General features: G+C 34.8%; 1 protein-coding gene across 7 annotated transcripts; it reads left to right on the forward strand.

The window, feature by feature from the left end:
* The first annotated feature begins 228 nt into the window (after positions 1-228).
* On the forward strand, positions 229-20,288 carry LOC143449995 (tyrosine-protein phosphatase 10D-like). 7 transcript variants are annotated; one of them, XM_076950399.1, is made up of 19 exons: positions 229-554; positions 1,135-1,302; positions 1,525-1,651; positions 1,740-2,024; positions 2,309-2,527; positions 2,687-2,959; positions 3,035-3,349; positions 3,471-3,580; positions 3,817-3,988; positions 4,531-4,645; positions 4,822-4,902; positions 5,195-5,276; positions 5,376-5,469; positions 5,607-5,683; positions 5,893-6,022; positions 6,179-6,309; positions 6,434-6,585; positions 19,185-19,320; positions 19,539-20,288. In XM_076950399.1, exons 1-19 carry the CDS (start codon positions 474-476, stop codon positions 19,668-19,670), a joined length of 2,880 nt encoding a protein of 959 aa, XP_076806514.1. In that variant the 5' UTR covers positions 229-473; the 3' UTR covers positions 19,671-20,288. The 7 variants fall into 7 exon arrangements, with proteins under 7 accessions (XP_076806514.1, XP_076806521.1, XP_076806497.1 ...); XM_076950406.1 differs by having other exon boundaries at positions 2,309-2,485; XM_076950382.1 differs by having other exon boundaries at positions 230-554; positions 2,309-2,608; positions 5,195-5,258.
* The last annotated feature ends 891 nt before the right edge of the window (positions 20,289-21,179 follow it).

Consider the following 21,179-nt stretch of genomic DNA (forward strand, 5'->3'; position numbering starts at 1 on the left):
TTGCAACTTCATGTAAGTACCAATTTTGGAGGAAACTGAAGGATGTTATTCTTTAGCCCCAGCAGCGTCGATGGATATTTCTTGATCGGGATGCACCATGAAAATAGACAATCAAACTTTTGTTACTTGACACTTTTTGTTCTAATTTTACTCTTTTCGTTATGGAGATAGCAGGGTTTCTATAGAAGCCATGGAAGCCAATAACAACAACACAATAAACGTTCAAGCTAACTTATAATCTAATAACACAAGAAAGTCCGGTTGATTGATTTTGTGTAATAAAAGACATTTCAAGTTTACAGTTTTTTTAATTTTCCAGAATTTGATGCTCATTGTTTGTTGATTTAACTTAAATGTTAGCGTGTGATTTTGTCAATAGTTTGTAGTGTGTAAGTAAGAAATACATGTTAGAAATTTCTGTACAAAACATCTGATATCTTAGATTTGTTTAAAACATGTGCCTGTAGCTGCTAATGAAAACAATAGGTGGCGCCAGCAGACCTTACCATAGTGAAGGATGTGGATACAGCCCACTACTAAAATTAGGAACAAAGGTAGGTACAGTATGTAGGTAGGTGTGTAGGTAGGTGTGTAGGTAGTATGTAGGTAGGTAGGTGTTCCAAATAACTAGTTCACCAAAATGCAGCGTATGCTCTTAAGATAGGTTTTTAAATTTGAATTCAGCCATTTGTGATTTAATCAGATTTAAAACTTACATTGGAAAATAATTTTTTATTAGTTTAGCTTGGCATGTAACAAAAAGTTGGTCAAACATTTATGTAAAAAAACTGCGAGGTTCTTATGAGTAAAATAACGGCAACAAAAAGTTCGTTCAAGATAATTAACAATGATCATGCAGACACATAAGCTTGCTCTACTTCTGAGTTTATGGTGTTTGTTACATCATAGTGTAAGTTTACTTCAACAATTTTTATGCAGCTATTTTAAATAGAATGCCAGGAACCAGTGGTAACGTTTGTTGCTCTTTGTCCGGTGTTGAAATTGCTCCAACTGAATTACATATTAAACGTACAACTTGTCTAACTTGATTTAAGTAATTTTAAATCTGCTATTTCATTTATGTTATTTTTTTCAAAATTTATTTAGGTTTCTAATACATCCAATTATTTTCAGGATGCAATTGATTCTCCGACTGGATTAAATCGAATAAATCTTCGATCTACTTCATTTGAGGTGATATGGAATCAACTTCCTAATATTGATTATAAAGTTGTTGTTGTTCGACCTGGTTCACGATTCCCAACCTCTCCACCAGTGGACATCGACCTCGCCACATCACCTGTGAGTTCAAAGTTGAACTTTGATAAAAATGTCCATTTTACTTGCTGTTTGTTGCATTGAATTTTATTTGTTTTTGGTAAAAGGTTTATTGGCAAAAATTATAAATGAAAACTTTTATTATGGTAGTTCTTTATATTACTTTTACCATTTACATCTGTCACGTTCAAGAATAAAATGTAGATAAGATATTTGACAGCATTCATACTTTTCTATACATCTCAGCATCTTGTAACATCTACATACTGGGGAGAAAATATTGAACCAATCACTAGATATACTTTTTATGTATTTGCAATAAATCGCTGGAATCAATCAGATTTTGCAGAAACCAAGGGCGGCTTTACATCAGGTAACATACAAACACTTAAGTATTTGTAAATGCACTAAATGTTATTGCATTGTCAAGTAAGCCATTTCAATGACTTTATTTTATTAAGCTCAAGAACCACCAGTTGATGTTAAAATATCAAATGTGACGACAAATCAGTTTCTTGTGTCTTGGAACGGCAACAATGCAAGCATCAAGCTTCATGAAACCAGAAGATATGTCGTCACCTACGCAACAAACGGAACAAGTCAAAGTAAACAAACTGATTCAAATAACACCTACTTAAGCATAACTGGACTCCTTCCGAACACAAAATATGATGTCTATGTGAAGAAGCAATCTGTAAATCCAGATGTTTTCAGCGATGACAGCATTTCAGTGAATGGAACAACCGGTAAACCATTTCTGTGCTTTCTGTAGATTGTAAAAGTTGCTAACAATAATAATTGCTGCGTAATGTTTGTGTTCTATTAGTTATTTAATCATAATGTTATTTAAATAAACTAATCTACTATGTGTGTCCAAGCATTTCTCTATCTAATAACAGAATGTTTAATGCTAATGCTAATAATGTTAGCTATTAACAAGATCAATCTTGTTTAATCCTAAGTTATGTATCTAGTATTTCTCCGGTTAATTTTCAGTAAACTAAAACTTTTAAAAATAGTTTTATTTTAGTACCAGGTGCTCCTGTGGTGTCATTAACTAGGCCATCTGGTCCATCTGCTGATAACACGACAATGATAGAAGTTGGTTGGAATAAACCAGATGGTGGCGATGCGATTGACAATTACACTATTGAATGGAGAAATGAGTCCGATGCAAGATATTTTAAAACCATTCCACACACCAGTGGTACCACATCATACACTTACATAGTTGGAAATTTGACACCAGGTTCATTTTATCGGTTCATTGTGAGGTCACATAACTCTGCTGGGGATGGTGACCAATCAAAACCACAAGAATTAAGATCAGGTGGATGACTTAAAGATATTGAATGATTGGTTTCAATTGTTTTGTCATGAAATAATATTTTTTAAATGTGACTTTTAGTTCCTGCAAAACCATGGCCACCAACATTGAGTCAGTTCCAAGATGACAAAATATCAAGTTTGTTGGTGACTTGGACAAAACCGAGCGGAATATCCGATGCATATCAGGTCAAACTTTATCAGGGAAGATATCTTAGACACAATGAAACAACCTCACAACTTTCCATGCTGGTTTGTGGGCTAGAGTCTAGAGCAAGCTACAAAGCAACTGTAACTGCAATTAGCTCTCACTTATATGGAAGTGAATCAGAAAGCTCAAGTCAAACTCGAACAAGTGAGTTGTTTAATAAAAGGAACGTTTTTTAAATATTAATGTACTGATGGAATAAAGTGATGAAATGTTATTCAGATCCACCAACACCATTGAATGTGACACTGATGCAATCATCCGATGAAAATAATTCAACTCAACTGATAATTAGCTGGAATATACCAGATGGGTTGCTCTTTAACATGATTTCATACCAAATAATAATGAGATCTTCTAGAGGGCCACTTCTTCTATATCCATATTATGCTTATAAGACCAATCCAATGTCCTATGTAGTTGGTGGCCTTACTCCTGGTGAAATATACACATCAACTGTACAAAGTGTTAGTCCTTCTGAAGGTCCTGCTGCAACACTTAGTAAAGTTTCTGCTATGTCCAATGCTGTTGTTACAAGTATGTATTCAGTATTAGGAACGCTTGTTTTGACAGTATTTCAACATCTACCATATAAGTGTACAATCGAATAGTGTTATTGTTGTGCGAAACTTTTGTCAATTAAACTTGTTTTCACCAGAACCATCTGAACCAAATCACAATGCATTTGTATCATTTGATGAAATCCAACTAAATTGGAATCTTGTCGGTTATGCTGATGGTTTCGTTATTAAATTTGTTAAGAATCAAGTATGTTGTTTGTATGTTTATTTTGTTTGTAAAGTCTCTGTGTTTAAAAATAGTTTTACTTAATTGTTAATAAGCTCATTATCAAGTACTAAGTGTTTGTTTGGGGCTTCTATTAGTGCTTTTACTTGCAGCATGTTTACTATTAGGAATGACATTAATGTTATCGTAATGGTGGTTCGATCAAATGTCAAGAATATCCTGACTAAAAAGGTTTGCTGAAGTTTTTGTTCATGCAGGTTATAGAAGTTAATGGTAGCTCAAATTCTTTCACTTTTACAAATCTCAATGAATCTACACGATACAAAATTGGCATGTATTCTTGGGTCAAAGATAATGACGGGGAAATATACAACAGCACATTTGAAACGAAAATATACACAACTTTGTCCATGGTGCCTTCTATGTTAGGTTTGTAACATTGTATGTAGCTCTCGATTGCTTCGTTGTTGTGGAAAGCGGTTTTAAAAGTTTATATTTATTTATATATTCTAATTTTTTGTATTTTTGCTCTATGGTGATTCCAACCTCACACTGCAAATCAATTTATGATTTTATACTTGGTTGCACTGTTCTTAAAGTTGTTAGCTGTAATTGCGAGGTGTGCAATGAAGCTGTTAGAACAGGATATGATCCAAATTTAATTGCGTTGGCGATGGAAAACTTAGTAACCTGATATTTTGGCTTTTTACAACTTCCTTGTGTTCAACTATTGCAAAGCACAACAACAAAGCATTAATGCTTAATGCAATCAAAAATAATCATAATCTTTACCTTGGACATAAACTTTGCGCTTTTTAGCTGACAGCATTTCTTTACTTGGTAGTAAGCTTTTATGCGCTTGTCTTTGTCTTGTGGAACCATCAAGGTGTTCTAACTTTGTATTTATTTCAACAAATCAACAACAACGTGTTATGTAATTGTATAATAAATGTTATTATTGATTAATCTAGTCGAACAATCGAACCAAGGACTGATTGCTGGATTGGTTATCATGACAATTTTGGTGTTCTTGCTTATTCTTGGAATTTATACAAACCAGAGACAGAATAAGCAAAGAAAGGAAAAGTAAATCTATTTATCCAATGCGTGCTTTCAATCTTGTCTTGATTTCTATTTAATTGTCTTCAACAGGGATTTGTTGTTTAAATGTCGGTCATAGTCAACATAGGCCATGTCATGAGCTTGTAAATAGTCACCAGCAATATTCAATACAATGTTTTGTGCTGCGTGATAAAACACAGGTTATTTGCAACAAGATTAAGGTGGATTGATGATAGACAGAATGCAGAGGATAACATTTCGATGAATATCTCAGAGCACAGGTATGGTGAAACTTATCTGTGTGAGCTTTGCATGCAGTGATTGTGTTACTACAATCTATTTTTATGTATTTTTTATACAATTCTTTCGGCGAGTGCATTAGCACATGTGCTACTTGCAAAATGAATTATCTTTTCAGTTAAAACAATAACGTCTTGATCTATTTTCGTTTAATGGCCATAACAATCCTGATGTTGTTGTGTTATTGTGCTGCATAATGTGCGATTAATTGGATATTTAGTTAAAGTGTATATTAACAACATGCAAGTAATTATGGTTACACCTTTTATTCAGGGTCATCCAGTTGGCTAATTTTAACCAGCACTTGAGCATGTTGAGAGCTGAACAAGATTTTAAGGTTCTTCAGGAATTTAAGGTTTATCAAATTATTGTATGACATCAGCATACTTGGGCATTATTGCATTTTGAGTGTGATTTTCAACCAACAAATATTATCCTGATATGTTCTAAACAGGAACTGCAAGAAGTTGGCAAAGAAATGACGAAAGAAATTACTGTAACAGAGGAAAACTTGACTAAAATTCGCTATAAGAAAAGCATATACATGTGTAAGAATGAATACCAATACCTGTATATTAATTTTGATTTAAGAGAAAGCTTTACCGACTCACTTATGTGCTGTGTTTGGTTCAACTTGTGGTAAATTACTTGAATTGATTAAAATGTTTTTTATCATTGTTTGCAGACGATTCCACCAGGGTCAAACTTTCTCCAATAGCTGATGTGCCTGGATCTGACTTCATCAATGCAAACTTTGTTTCGGTAACATAAAATGTGTGAATGTGCATGTCCAATTGTCCATTGCTGTTGTACAACCAAGTTTTTATAACAAGTTGTAAGCAGGCCTAGACATGCTTAGAATCATCTGGCTTACTTTAGACAACGTTTGTTGTGACCAACTAAAGCTTTGTTTTATTTTGTGCCATAACGCATTTGTTTTTATTAAATAACATAACGCATTCAATGTTTAGGGATATCGAGGCAAGAATGAGTTCATCGCAACTCAGGGTCCTTTGCCAACAACCATCAATGACTTTTGGAGAATGGTTTGGGAACAAAGATGTGCAACCATTGTAATGTTGACGCAAATTGTGGAAGCTGGTGAGATTTATTTGAGCTTTATAACATCACAGTGACCACAGTTTCAATCTGATTTATGATAATTGTTTTAAGCAATGTACTCAAAACTGAAATCAAACAAGTTAAATAAATAAGGTGTTAAAATAGAAATAATGGAAGCATTTCCATCTATATCAGGACGAGTAAAATGTGCCCTGTACTGGCCTTTGAAAGACGAACCAGATATGGATGTTGGTGATATGACCCTGGAACTGGTCTCTGAGAAGTCAGCAACCAATTGGATTCATCGATACTTCAAGCTCACACGGGTTTGTGTTATGGGTTGGTTTCTATAGCAACATTCTTATTTCTTCTCGTCTTTGTCATGCGTGTGTTTTTTTCATTTGTTCACGTTAATTACCACAAGTCATAAAATACACCTATTATGTACAGGGTGAAGAAACACGTGACATCTCTCAAATCCATTACACGTCGTGGCCTGATCATGGCGTGCCAGAGGTTACACAGAACGTGCTTGAGTTTGTAAAATACTTCCAGGAAGTGTTTGAAGAAAACCCGGTGCAGCCGACCATAGTACACTGCAGGTGAAACGACGTCTCTGGCTCTGTTTTCTAAAACAGCGTCTTTACTTAAGCTCATCACTTTTCGTTTTGTATGGGTGTGGTTCATGGTTACAAATTCACTTGTATCTTTAACCGATCACGTTCACTTTCCAGCGCTGGTGTGGGACGTACAGGAACCTTCATAGCAATGGATCGTTTGCTTCAACACATGAAAGATCATGACTATGTCGATATATTCGGCATCGTGCATGAGATGAGAATGTGCAGGGTGGCCATGGTGCAAAACCATGTAAGTGACGATTCTTGGAGCTGATCTTTTACAAAGCTGGTTGCGTTGATTGAGTTGCTAACAGCAATAACCTGACCAGCACTAGGTGCCGCTAAGCTATCAAACATCCTTCATACCATAGTAATCGTAATCAATTTTAACTTGTTGAGCAAATTACTTATCCGTTTTATGAAGTTAAAATTTCATTTTTTGCATCTATGATGAAAGACTTGCTTGTATTAAACCCATCAAAAAATTCCTAAATCTATGCTTGATCTTTTTAGTCAATTTATTTTCTTTAAAGTTAAAACTATCAACCGCTAAGCAATTTCTATACATCCACAGAAACAGTATATATTTCTCCATGAAGTGATTGAGGACGTTGTAAATAAAGTGCATGAGCGGGAAGATTTTACATCCGGACAAACAATTTATGAGAACACTGAGCCAACAGAGACCATCTATGAAAGTCTTTAGTTTGTTGGAAGTTGAAATTTACGTTATCAATCGTTTGCTCTGTCGCGACGTAAACAAAACCGACCCATCATTGTTTTACAAACTTAATGCTCAATGCACTGGCTGCCACCAACGCGCGTTCTTGCCATTTCTATAAACTTTTCTTCAAACGAGAAAGATTATTTTGTTTAGAAGGAAGTTGTTTTTTGTTCAATCACGATTCTATTAATTGATAAAGTCAAGTATAGATAAAACTTTGAATATATTTTGTGATGAAACTTTGTATTCATTTCTGGGAGATATTTTATTGAAGTTCATATAACTATTGCACTGTATTAATCAAGACAAACTTGTTTTCATAGTTTTTAAGTCGCAACACTTACTTTTTATGGCACCAACTGCACTACTTATACAAGACGATGTTTTTGTGATTTCCGCCAGTCCTGTAACATTTTTTCCATTATACTATGTGCTCAGTGTTGACAGGTGTAGTTGTGTTTGCTGAAAGAGGCCACATTGTTGTTGTATCTGCTGATGTAATGCAATATAACTTCATTCAACAAACAGACATCAATGAAAGCATTTTTGCCCTTGAGTGTTTGGAGATAAACGTCTATTGCTGGGTGTGCAAAATCACTGGCACTTTTTTCTTAGGTTTTCTACTTTTTGAGCTAATTGTATCTTTTCTATATCCCTGCTATGTCAGCTATTGTGATTTTTCTATTAACCTCTTTCCTCTGAATTGATTTAAAAGTTGTTCAGATGGAAGCTGTGCATGTCGGTTATAGTCACTTCCTCTAGTTTCTGTAACGCAGTTTTTGCATAAACTGTAACTTTAACAAACACAGACGTGGTAAATGCGCTTATTAAGCGTCGAATTAAAACACAGAAAGTCACAGCTAAGTATGGATGACTTGTTACATCTTGTAACATATTAGTTTCGTTTGTGTGAAACGAATGTTGGTGACATGCTTGCGTAACAGTTGTATATCATCTGAGTGACAGTTTATTTGAGTGACAGTTTTTTTGAGTGACAGCTCATTTGAGTGACATAATTATAGTTCATTCGAGTGACACATTGATAAGTACTATTTAATTCATTTGAGTGACACATTGATAAGGACTGTGTAATTCATTTCAGTGACAGATTGACATTTTTTGTTTAAGTTGCAGTTGCTGTTAACAATCTTGTTGCAGTTACATTGCAAAATAAACTTGTACTTGATTCATATCAACTCGAGAAATTAGCAGCCCATACTTAATATAAAGGAGCAAAACCTTTGGTTACTTATTTTCTTTGAAATACCTGGTATCTGCCACGTTGTTTACAAAACTAAGCTTATTAGTCAGGACGACGTTTCGCTAAAATCGTAATCAACTTTTCAGGTTTAAGATGATATTACTCAAATGTGGCTAGAGTAGGAAGTATGACGTTCTCTGATAAGTGCACGCAGCAAGGCAATGTTCTTTTATGGACACCATAACATTTTTTCCGTTTCCCTGTTTTTGTCATCGCTTGGTTGCATGATTTGCCTTTAGTTCCGCAGTATAGCAAGAAAATCTTCTTCCTTCTGGTGTGTAATCGAGTTTAGGTACTTCCGGGTAAATTTTTGTGTCGCTTGTATTATCTGTATCATTGCATGGAAATATTTTAAGTTATTGCAGAAGTAAAAAGTAATTAATAGCTTGCTAGGATAATTGTGCAGGTGAGCTTTTATGCGTTAGATGCGCAATGTGTAACAATCAGAACCTGCGATTTATATTTTTAACATAACAAACGAGCGTAGATAAAAGTTACATTCATCGTCGTCGAAATGTCAGCTCAGGGTCTTAGCGAGTTTACACTCAAAATATTTTAATGTTAGATGATAATTATAACGTTGCGTGGCATCGGAGGAGTTAGTGTCGGGCAAAGCAAGATATTTTCCCTGTGAAATTTAGCGACTAGCCCTTCCTGCTCCGTCAGTCAGAAGCTGGCATTTATGAGAACACTCAGCAGTCATCTAAGAAAATTTTCAGTTTGTGGGGAATTGAAATTTACGTCATGAACCTCTCGCGTACGCTCTGTCGTGAAGCAAAAACGTTCCATCTTTGTTCGAAATACTTATTTGTCAATGTACCAGTGCGCCAACTCTTACCATTTTCATGACGTTTTTACAAACGAGAACGATTCTTGTGAACTCATCACTTTCTATTGTTTCTGTTGATGTGTTGTTGCTGGTGCGATATAGCCAATATGGAAGCTAATAGAAGCAGTTTTGACGTCAAGTGTTCAGAGATAAACGCCTGCTGCTGAGTGCGCAAAATCGTTTGTAAAATTTTCTATTGCTCTGTACTTTTGGAAGCTGCTGTATATTTACCACAAAGAAGCAAACAAAGCAACTATCTCAGGCAGGAATAATTTATTAACAATGCACGATAACTAACATGTCTCAGACATGAACATATGTCCTTAATCAGAGTGAGAAACGAGTGTAAATGTAAAAATAAAGTTGTTTAAATATTTATGACGACTCCGTACGGAAGTAACTGCAAGAAAAAAGGAGGCCAAATTTACAGTTTACAGACAAGACGATATCGTAAAGTAAACGATAATTAAAATAGGTGCTAAGGCGCTGTTTAAAACAACAGACGTCGCTGTAGCAGACGTTGCGAAAGACAAGACGCACAAAAAAGCATTGACTGATCGGATGGCGGTGGAAATGCTGCAACACAAGGAATTACGGGCGTGGGAAAAGCAGATTAGTTATAAACTTTTTAAAAAAATAATAAATTATTTTCATCATGAGCTCGTTTATTAAAAGTTGGATTCAGTTTCTTAATAAAAACTGTTTCGTGAATTTTACATTTGCGTAAAATTTTAAAGGTTCCCCGTTAATTTAGACGATGAATGCATGTTGAGCAATTCTTAATATGATTTTTGACGGTCGATTTGCCTGCTCGATCTAAGCACGCATTTTTGATTTTCTTAGGTCTCGGCAATAGAAAAAAAAACTGCAAATTTTCATGGATTCCAGAACAAACTTTTACGTCACTCTCACTGTGATGACGTGGTTTCAATGCTACCAGGTTGCTCATGGGCAAGGTTACTATTTTATGACGTCATCATTTCTTAAAAGCTACCTTTGCTAAAAACATTACACCTAAAAGCTCTTTTATTGCTCAGGTATTTTTGTCGTTTTTGTTAATAAATTTGGTTAAATAATTCCAGAATTTTTCAATTTACATTGAACCCGGAGTACGAGGAAGCGACATTAATACCTTGGCGTTCTATCCCGGCCGACAAATGCGCCTACACACTTTAACGCCCAACCTGCAATGCAATGTTATTACGCTCAGGCTGCGCCTAGCATGTTCAATCGATGAATAGAACTTATAATGTTTATATAACAATTAATGGCGTAGACTTTGCGTTTGTGGGATTGAGTACGCTACTGGCAGGCGTGCCACTACAACGACCTCAGTGCATTGGTTTGACGTCTTATCTTGACGCAAAAACGACCTTACCGTTCAGCATCGCTTCATCAGGCGCTGTTGCTGTATATTACATTTGTACTTTTTTAATTTTTACTTATCTGCCTTGCTTTAATAAGTTGTTAACTAACGCGGAGTTGTCATAAATAAAAGTTTTGGTTGGGTTTGTAATGGGTTGTTTACAGGCTGCCTAGTCAAGCGCACTTTTATTTTACAAAGAAGTCTGTCTTTTAAGTTTGCGCTGCATTGTCATTGTAGTTAATCAGAAAGGTAGAAAACTACACCTACATTTTTATACATATACATAGGCCTACATATACATATTTATATACATGTATGCAATTATATATAAGATATTACTCTTGTGGTTGCAACACGGTTTTTAGTTATGATTTTTGAAATCTCAGTGCAAAATCCGATTCAAAAGATTCTTTTTAGTATTTATGATTTTTTATTCTTTAAAGCTTCCTTTTAGTACTTGTTTATTGATACCGAACAATTTTGGGGAATTCCCTACAAATATGCACAAATCGATAACTGTGCGCTGTATGTGTACTTGTACAGTGAACATGTAACTAGAGATATGAGGCAGCTGAATACCGATAACCACACAAATTCATGAACCAGGAAAACTTGAGTAACGAATAACGATGGCTATTAGAAAGACAGAATGCTTTTAGGAAGAAACACAATTTTTTGGGAATCAGAATATTTCGCTGGTAAGTTTTACTTTGTTGTGCGCCACTGATAATTTTTTATGTTTTATTACAGTTCCTGATATGTTTGGATTATTTCCTTCTACCGCCGATTCAACCACACGAATTGTAGCGCGCTGGACGAGGCCTTACAAGAAGGCAGATAAATATGCGATTTGGTGGTGGATAAGCGAATTGGGAAGTTCGGGTGAAACTCACATAGTCCCATCAAGCGATGAACGAGTCAGTTATGTTATTACTGACTTGACACCCGGAGAGAGCTACGATGTAACAGTAGCAGTCTCAGAACCTTCTTGGTCTGGGTGGTCTAATCAGAAAACACTTCGAACAAGTTAGTTGTCTTTCTTGTTTTTATTGAAGCTGTAATGAAAATGACTTTGAGTAGACGGCACACGACCAGGATATAGTAATTAAGCTTTACTTTTGTTATGATATCACAATCATTGTAATTTAATTATGATAATGGTAAGGACTCGCACAGTTACAATAGCTTTGTACTGGGGAATTTGGTTTACATACATATAAACTCACATAGATATCAAAATTCATTGCAACAGTTTTGTTTAAAGGAATTAAGTTCATGAAGGTGAACGCTTTCCTTACTACCAATGGTTTTGCATTTTCCTAAATATACTTTTGTAAAACAACTCAATTGTTTATCATTAAAACATATTTTGCATCAAGGTCCAAGCAAAGTATCCAGGCCAACTTTAAGTCATCCTCAAGCAAGAAATCACAAAACAAGTCAACTTCATCTAAGATGGAGCAAACCTGAAGGAAAAATTGATGGATATAAAGTGAAAGTTTATCAAGGAACTTACTTGCTTCCCAGCAAGACCAGCACAACCAGTGACACTTTCAAGATTATCATTAGACTTGTACCAGGAGCTGCTTACACTGCAACAGTTACAGCTATAAGTGGTGGAGTGTATGGTGCTGAGTCAGACAAATCTAATCCAGCAAGGACAGGTGAGATCATAGTGCTACTCTGGCTGATGATATGACAGTGCACGTTTATGCTCAAAATTGCTTTATAGTAAATTTAGTTGGAGAAGATTTATTTGTAAGAGAATTGTATTAACTATTAATTAAGAGAATTGCATTAACTATTAATGCAATATATTATTATATTAGTATTATTTTATTATCAATATATTATAGATTAAATGTTCATGTTATATTGTTGACTAAATTTGCAATTTTGTTGCATATCTCAACACGGAAGTGCAAAAGTAAAGGACACTTGTGTTCATTACAATTGCTGTGTACTTTAAAGTTTGACTTTTAGTTTGGTTGTTGATGATCACACCAACAAACATTTTTAAAGAAACTTGCTACAAATTCATGTTGGAAAATTGTTTACTTGCTATCAATCTACCATTTTGGACTTTTTCGGAAGATTTTCCTAACCCAATGCGGCCACTAGAACATGGCTAACAAAGACCAGTATTTGTGAAATAAGTCAATTGTTTATTTTTAAAACATACTTTGCATTAAGGTCCAAGCAAGGTATCTGTACCAACTTTAAGTCTCCCTCAATTAAGAAATCATGAAACAAGTCAACTTCATCTGAGTTGGAGCAAACCTTATGGAGAAGTTGATGGATATCAAGTGAAAGTCTATCAAGGAACTTACTTGCTTCCCAGCAAGACCAGCACAACAAGTGACACTTTCAAGACTATCATTGGACTTGAACCAGGAGCTGCTTACACTGCAACAGTTACAGCTATAAGTGGTGGAGTGTATGGTACTGAGTCAGCCAGGTCTAATCCAGCAAGGACAGGTAAGGACATAAATAAATGTTTACTGGGTAATTTTGCCTGTATTAACAAAGCCATTTAAACACTGATGATTATGGCACCTGGCCATCAGCCAACAACTATTGCTATCTCACTAATGGCTAAAAATAATCGACAAAGTTCCTTGCTCAAGTTCATGCATCTTAGTTGAAAAAGCGCCAAACAATGTTTAATTTACAGATGGTGTTACAATTGTTTTACAGGATATTGCGAATGTAAGCATTGGGTAAATTCAAATTGCGGTACACTTGTAATAATAAACAATAAAGCGCTAAAAACGGGAAATCTAAATTGACCAAGGTAGAGGCTATAGGTGAAAAATGCGGTTGTATATCAGCTGAGTGACAATTTATTTGAGTGACAGTTCATTTGAGTGACATAATTACTGTTCATTTGAGTGACACATTGATAAGTACTGTTTAATTCATTTGAGTGACACATTGATAAGGACTGTGAAATTCATTTGAGTGACAGATTGACATTTGTTGATTAAGTTGCAGTTGCTGTTAATTAGTAAATGCACAGATGACAACACACACAAGACAAAGTTTAGAGAAGAGCATCGGAAACCATGTTATCGGTTGCATTTATATCGTATGTGCCATTCAATTCTCAACCATTACAGTAGTTTGATCAGTACTCACCAATGTGTCACTCAAATGAAGTGTCACTCAGTTGAGCATGAATTATTTGTCATTCAAATGAACGTTAAAAGAATGTGTCACTCAAATGAAGTGTCACTCAGTTGAGCATGAATTATTTGTCACTCAAATGAACGTTAAAAGAATGTGTCACTCAAATGAAGTGTCACTGAGTTGAGCATGAATTATTTGTCATTCAAATGAACGTTAAAAGAATGTGTCACTCAAATGAAGTGTCACTCAGTTGAGCATGAATTATTTGTCACTCAAATGAACGCTTAAAGAATGTGTCACTCAAATGAGCTGTCACTCAAATGAAATGTCACTCAGCTGATCAACTACCGAAAAATACAATTATAATTCTGGTTTTTAACATAGATTTTGGTCTAGCAGTTAAATTTGGTCATACTATCAAAATTTAAACTAGTTGTTGATGTTAATATTCTAAATATAGTAACATTTGCCCGATACAAGTTCCAGTTAGCTACCAACTTTCTCCTTGTGTAACATTCTCTGGGAAAAAATGGCATGCGATTAACTAACGGATTTAGAAGATCAAGGCTTTAATAAAAGCAATAACAAACATAAATAATAATTTATTGGAAAACGCAAGGCCATGGGAAAAAAATTCATCCGGAGCATTGTACTCTTTGGGCCTGTGCAATGTATGTGAGTGTGTTAAAATGTACAAGTGATTTGTAATTTAAAAGTTTTTCTCTGCAGCTCCAAGCAAGATAACAAGTTTAAACCTGATCCAATCAACAAATTACAAAACAAGTCAACTTCATCCAAGTTGGAGCAAACCTTATGGAGAAGTTGATGGATATGAAGTGAAAGTCTATCAAGGAACTTACTTGCTTCCCAGCAAGACCAGCACAACAAGTGACACTTCCAAGACTATCATTGGACTTGTACCAGGAGCTGCTTACACTGCAACAGTTACAGCTATAAGTGGTGGAGTGCATGGTGCTGAGTCAGCCAGGTCTAATCCAGCAAGGACAGGTGACATTATAAAGCTACTCTGGCTGATGATATGACAGTGCATATTTATGCTCAGGAATTGTTTTGTAGTAAATATTGTTGGAGGGTAATTATAGTTGTAAGGTAAGAGTTTAAACAGATAAATGTTACATTAACTATTATTGTAATTATCATAGATTAAATGTTCATGTTATATTGCAGACTAAAGTTGCAATTTTGTTGCATATCAAGGATTCTATTCATCGTTTCTTATGTTATGGCTTTTATTTAATTTTATTACACAATTGATTTCCATATTGTACTGACAGATCCCCCAACCCCTACCAATATAAAACTCTTGCAACCAACTGATGGTGATAAATCAACTCAACTTAATGTTACTTGGAAAATGCCCAGCTTTGAGTTTCGTGTCGCTTCATATAAAATAGTCCTGGCATCACCCACTTCGTCTAATAAATCGTACACATATGATGTCAATGAAAACAGCCCAACTTATTATCTGGTTGAAAATCTCACTCCCGGTGGAAGGTACATCGCTACTGTGCAAGCTGTCAGCCCATCAATAGGAAGTTCTGCCACATTGAGTGAAGTTTCATCAGGAACAAGTCCTGTTACAACACGTCCGTGTTTGCTTTAATTTTATTTGTTTTGATTTTAACATACTGTTGTTGTATAATTATTTCAGGTGGCTATTTTTGATCACAAATTATATAAAATTAGCTTATTTGATAATTAGAGCCATCTCAGCCAAAATTCAGCGTTGATGATGTGTCAAACAATGTGCATCTTACCTGGACAAGACCAGATGGATTCATCGATGGATATATTTTAAACGTCTCTGGGTTGGAAGTTAGTCACGAAACAATGACATTTATTATTTTTATTTCTTGGAGTAAAGGATTTTAATGAACCTTGCTGTTCACATCAATAATGTTTAACTATTGCAGCCCATCCAGCTCAATGCAAGTGCAACTTCCTACATCATTGAAAATCTCGATCCCTCAACTGAATACAGTGTAGGTTTTTATTCTTTTGTGAATAATCAGGATGGAAACATTAAAAAAAGTTCTACAAGTTTCAACACATACACTACGTCAGTTGCACGTAAGCTGTTTTAATTTAACTTTATTTTCAACCTAACTTGGCTGTCATTGTGTTGTTTATGATTTTGCAAACTTATTAAATATTTGTTTTTATATGTTATTTAAGTATATTTTGGTATAAGGTAATAAGATACCTTTTTTTCTATTATGAAACCTATTATGGTTGTTTGAAGCATTTCATCACGACTCAGGGATTTTATTTTCTCATAAAGGGGCATTATATTATTTCATGAGCTTATCATTGATCTAAAAACTGTCAAGCATCAACTGTTTTTAAATTTAAAAATTCAACTATACTGTATATGAGTCCAAATTTTTGTGTCAAATTATTGTGTTTTTTAACAAAGGAGGAGAACTTCCATGTTTTTGTTCTTAAAGAAATATTTTTTAATTCTTGTGTAGAATCAGGTTTATCAAGAGGCCTAGTTGCAGCCATAGTTGTCTCTCTTCTTGTCCTGCTTCTCATTACCCTTGGGCTTCTTTATCACAGAAGAAGAAAGTTGTACGCTATTATATGATATTTATGCTTTCGTGCTTACATTCCTAAGCTTTACATTTAGTTGCTCTGTAGCTTGTACATGATGTCTATGATACTTGTACATGATGTCTATGTTTTACTTATTTACTCAGATTTTCCAAATCGAAAGAAAGTGCAGCTGTTCTTATTGATGATACTACGCAGCATTTAAACACTGCAAATGAAGAAAAAAGAGTGACTTGTGTCAGGTAAACTTATTTGTCGGACTCATTGACGTTTCAGATATGTGAAAGATATGTTTTAGTTTTGACATAATTCGCTGCTTCTAAGTGTAATTACTTCCTTGTTCTGATTCAGGACTTAACATATATAATTATATATACTTTACCTTGCTGCGCTCATGACATAAATCACATAATTTAATGTTCAGAGCAGTGAAGACATCTGAGTTTGATGAATATATGAAGACAATGAGAGCGGATAATGATTCTAAACTTCAGCAAGAACATTCCGTATAAATTGTTGCTCTTGTTAACTTTAAACATTATCAAAAATTGCATGAGGCTGTCGTTACACCAAAACTTGGTTTATGTCTGGTAGAGTCGATTGGAATTTTTTAAAAGTGGTTTTACTTGTACAATTTGCAGATTTGTGTTTTGTCTTGTGCAACTTTATTGTTATCTAGCTGTGTATAAGCAGACTTTCCTGTTGATGTAAGCTATTGTTTATTGCAGGAACTTGCTAATGTTGGTAAAGAACAATCAACAAATGCTGCGTTGCTTCCTGAGAATATTTCAAAGAACAGATACAAGAAAAGTATTTTTCCCTGTAAGTTAATCAAGCTTGTGTTGAGTTGCTCAAGTTGTTCATTTGAATATGCAATTTTTCTCAAAGCCAGCAATAAAAAGAACGATTTAGATCAACTTCATTTTCTCAGTGGTTTAGATGCTTTTGTTTAAATGACATGATTTAATTCGTGGTTTGTCAGCTTTGGTCTTATTCGTGCCATGAACCATTGTGTAGATACTGTAATAACTGTATCTCAACATTATGTATGCTTAGATCCTGTACAACATTTAATTTTGCAGTATCTAAAGTTAATGCTTTTCTGTGCTCAATGTGCAAAGTAATTTTTGTTAAGCGCTTGATGTTTCTGATTCTTTAGTTGATGCAACTCGGGTAAAACTTCAACCGGCTACAAATCCTGGTAGTTCAGATTACATCAATGCCAGCTATATACCGGTGAGTTCATGGTGTAGTTAGTGTGGTAGTTATCATGTGACAACTAATAACCCATTGCTGTAAACAGTGTTTTTTAACTTGACTTTTTTGACTTTGGCGATCGTTAGAAATATGAAGACTCCGCGACACAAATTTTAGGAGTTTTAGCCACTTTGAAAGACTAATTCTAATTTTATGACATAGTATGAATTATTATATTTTCAAAAGTATAAATGTTGAGAGACCATTGGGTATAGTCATGAGACTGTTGCAGTGCCTAAAAACAGCACTGGCTGCGAACATCGCTTCTTTTCAGGGCTACAGCAAAGAGAAGGAATACATTGCAACTCAAGGTCCACTTCGAACCACAAACGATGATTTCTGGAGAATGATCTGGGAACAAGACTCAAGAAACATTGTCATGCTCACACAGATAGTTGACTCTGGTTGTAGCTCCATGTTTTCTCCATTTAGTAATTAGTGTCTGTGTGTGTCTGTAGTACATGTGTATAGGTGTCGTAAACTTTATGCATTATCTTTTTCGCTTTGCCAAAGACGCTTTTAAAATTATTTCATGAATTTATTGTTTATACTACTTAACATTTCTTAAATGCTTAGTACGTTGTACCACAGTAAAGAAGTTAGTATTATGTATCATCTTTGTTAATTACTTGTTGTCATACCACTGGTTCTGGTATTTTATTTGAACATATTTCTCATGCACAGAGAGTGGAAAGGTTAAATGTGAGATGTATTGGCCTAAAAGTGAAACTCCAACCACTGTTGCTTGCATGCAGCTTCAGTTGATCTCAGAACTCAAGTCTCATGACTGGATTGTTCGTGTTTTTAATCTGAAGAAGGTTAAGAAAATAGATAATGCCAGAAACTTTGCATTTATTAACTTCATTTTTAGTTTCTCCTCTCATATGAAAACAGGAAATATCTCTTGGTAACATTTTACAAAGTCTAAAATAGAATTAAATGTTTTTGAGTTTCGTCAAAATTTCTTACAAAATTGATGAATTGTTTTATTATCGAGTAGTGTGTGTATTCTGTTTTACTTTATTTAACTTCATGTGTTACTATAATAAAGGGAGAAGAAACACGACGCATCACTCAGTTTCACTTCACAGCTTGGCCAGATCACGGCGTCCCAACCACAGCAAAAAATCTCACTATTTTTACTCGATATGTTCGGAGAACCATAAAACACGAAGCAACAAAGACAGGACCAACCATTGTACACTGCAGGTAGCTGAGATTGTGGCATGTTATATCAATTGCACTGGATATTTTACCCTTTATGTATAAACATCAATTAGATATCAACTTATGATAAAACCCATAAAAATGTTTAATCTAATAATTATAAAATATCACCTTCTTCGATGTTCACTTGTAGTTGATATTTTCTTGAAATTCGGACTGTGTTAGCTGGAGGACTTACATTACTGCAACTTGTTACTTGATATTTACTTTCCAGTGCTGGTGTGGGACGTACAGGAACCTTCATAGCAATGGATCGTTTGCTTCAACACATGAAAGATCATGACTATGTCGATATATTCGGCATCGTGCATGAGATGAGAATGTGCAGGACTTCAATGGTTCAGAACAAGGTGTCAATCATTTATGAGTTGAATGCACATCGGTTTAAACAGAGTTGAAAGATTTTTCCACATTGTGTGGTGCTTAGTCATGTAAAATGCAGATGATAGTTTGGTAGTAATGCTTAAATTACACGTTGTTCAATAACTTTGTATGTGACCTGCCTTGTTTCATTGTGAATTGTTGATCATTGTTTCCTTTCACCTAAAACGTAGTTTTTTTATCTTAGGATCAATATGTGTTGATTCATGCGATGGTGCAAGATGTGATAAATGATATATACGGAGACACTGAAGCTGACCCGGTCTATCAAAACACATTCTCGTCAACTGCAGTGTACGAGACCGTTCACTTTGCGTGATGGTGGAATATTTTGAAAAACTAAGATTCTTGCATTCCTCTTTTCGTACTTTCAGTAAATCTTTCCTCTCTTCTGTTTCGTTTTACTCAGACAACAAAGTGTTTGTAATCTTCTTATACGCATGATATTTGCAAACCTACCATTTGTTATTTGTAAGTTTCAACATGATCTTTGACGAGGTTCCAAATCCACGCCAACTACAATATTAATTAGTTTTTAATTTGTTTATTGATTGTTTCAAACTTAGTTTTTTTCCTCCACATGCCACATTTTATATATTGCATGTGTTCCATTTTTAAAGTTAATTGATGAAATTAAATCTTAATGCACTTAAACACAATTTGTATTGTAGTATTGAAGCGTAAATAGTTTGGGTTGTGCGGAATGTATTGTGGCAAGTTCTTTTCATTTTGATGTTTTATCATTTTTACTACTTCAGCCAACTTTCCAGAAATATTTTTAGTTGTGTGAGATCATGAAGTTATAGTTTTAACGTTTCACGGCGTCATCATTATAGTTTCTATCATTTTGTGAGAATGCAGTTGATTTATGCGCTGTGTTTATTTCTGGAAAATACGTTCTTGTATCAGGGTCATCCCCTATTATGGTATCAATAAAAGTGTTATGATTAGAAGGTACGATGTAGATTGTGCGCCAGTGTGGTGAGGTCAGATATGAAATATGCGATTAGTGCTAATGAGAGATGTTTACCCTGGTTCGTTGAAATGATCCAAAGAAAAACATGGGGGTTAACTTTTTGCGAGGTTCAGCATAAAAACAAACTTTAAACTCTAGATATGTTTTAAGTTTTACAGAATTATGTTTAAATATCAGCGTGGAGTGTTATCGGGATCATAATCTTTATCCTCCGGTTGAGGAAAGTTTTTGCACGACTTAAACTCTGTGATGATTCGTCACTTGAGCCCCTGTTACCGATGCAATTGTGCAATTTGGAAGTTTTTTTTTTTTTTTTTATATCGTATTGCCCAAATTTGAAACTGAAATATTGGTGGAAACAAATAACTCAAATTAAAGAGCAAAAGCTCCATAAAAATTTAACGATGTCTTTATTGTTGTTCAACGTATTTATAAAAAAGTACACAAACTGATTTGTGCGCTGGATTATTGCTAACAATATTTGCTTTCTTACTAGGGACTTACCCTACTGTGGATTTCAACATACCGTTAGTAAGAATTAGTGCTTTGATGGGGAATGTACCATTGAGACTGTTGTTCCTGTATGGTAAGCAATGACATTTTAACTTGAAGCTTGTATTAGAATTTGCCATTATCATGCATTTATAATATCGACTGCTGACCAAAGAGACCTGCACAGACAATGAAAACAACCATCCACTCCACTTATGATCTCTATTGCGCTCAACTTTGTGAATTTTAGCGCTTAGGAAGAAGGCCTCGGTCAATCAATTTCATCGTTAAAGATAAAGGTGACCAAGAATCCTAAGTAAGCATTCGATTACAAAATCTTCTATTTGCTAGAAGGTAACC

This window comes from Clavelina lepadiformis, chromosome 1 (genome assembly GCF_947623445.1).
Source record: "Clavelina lepadiformis chromosome 1, kaClaLepa1.1, whole genome shotgun sequence".
Lineage (NCBI taxonomy): Eukaryota > Metazoa > Chordata > Ascidiacea > Aplousobranchia > Clavelinidae > Clavelina > Clavelina lepadiformis.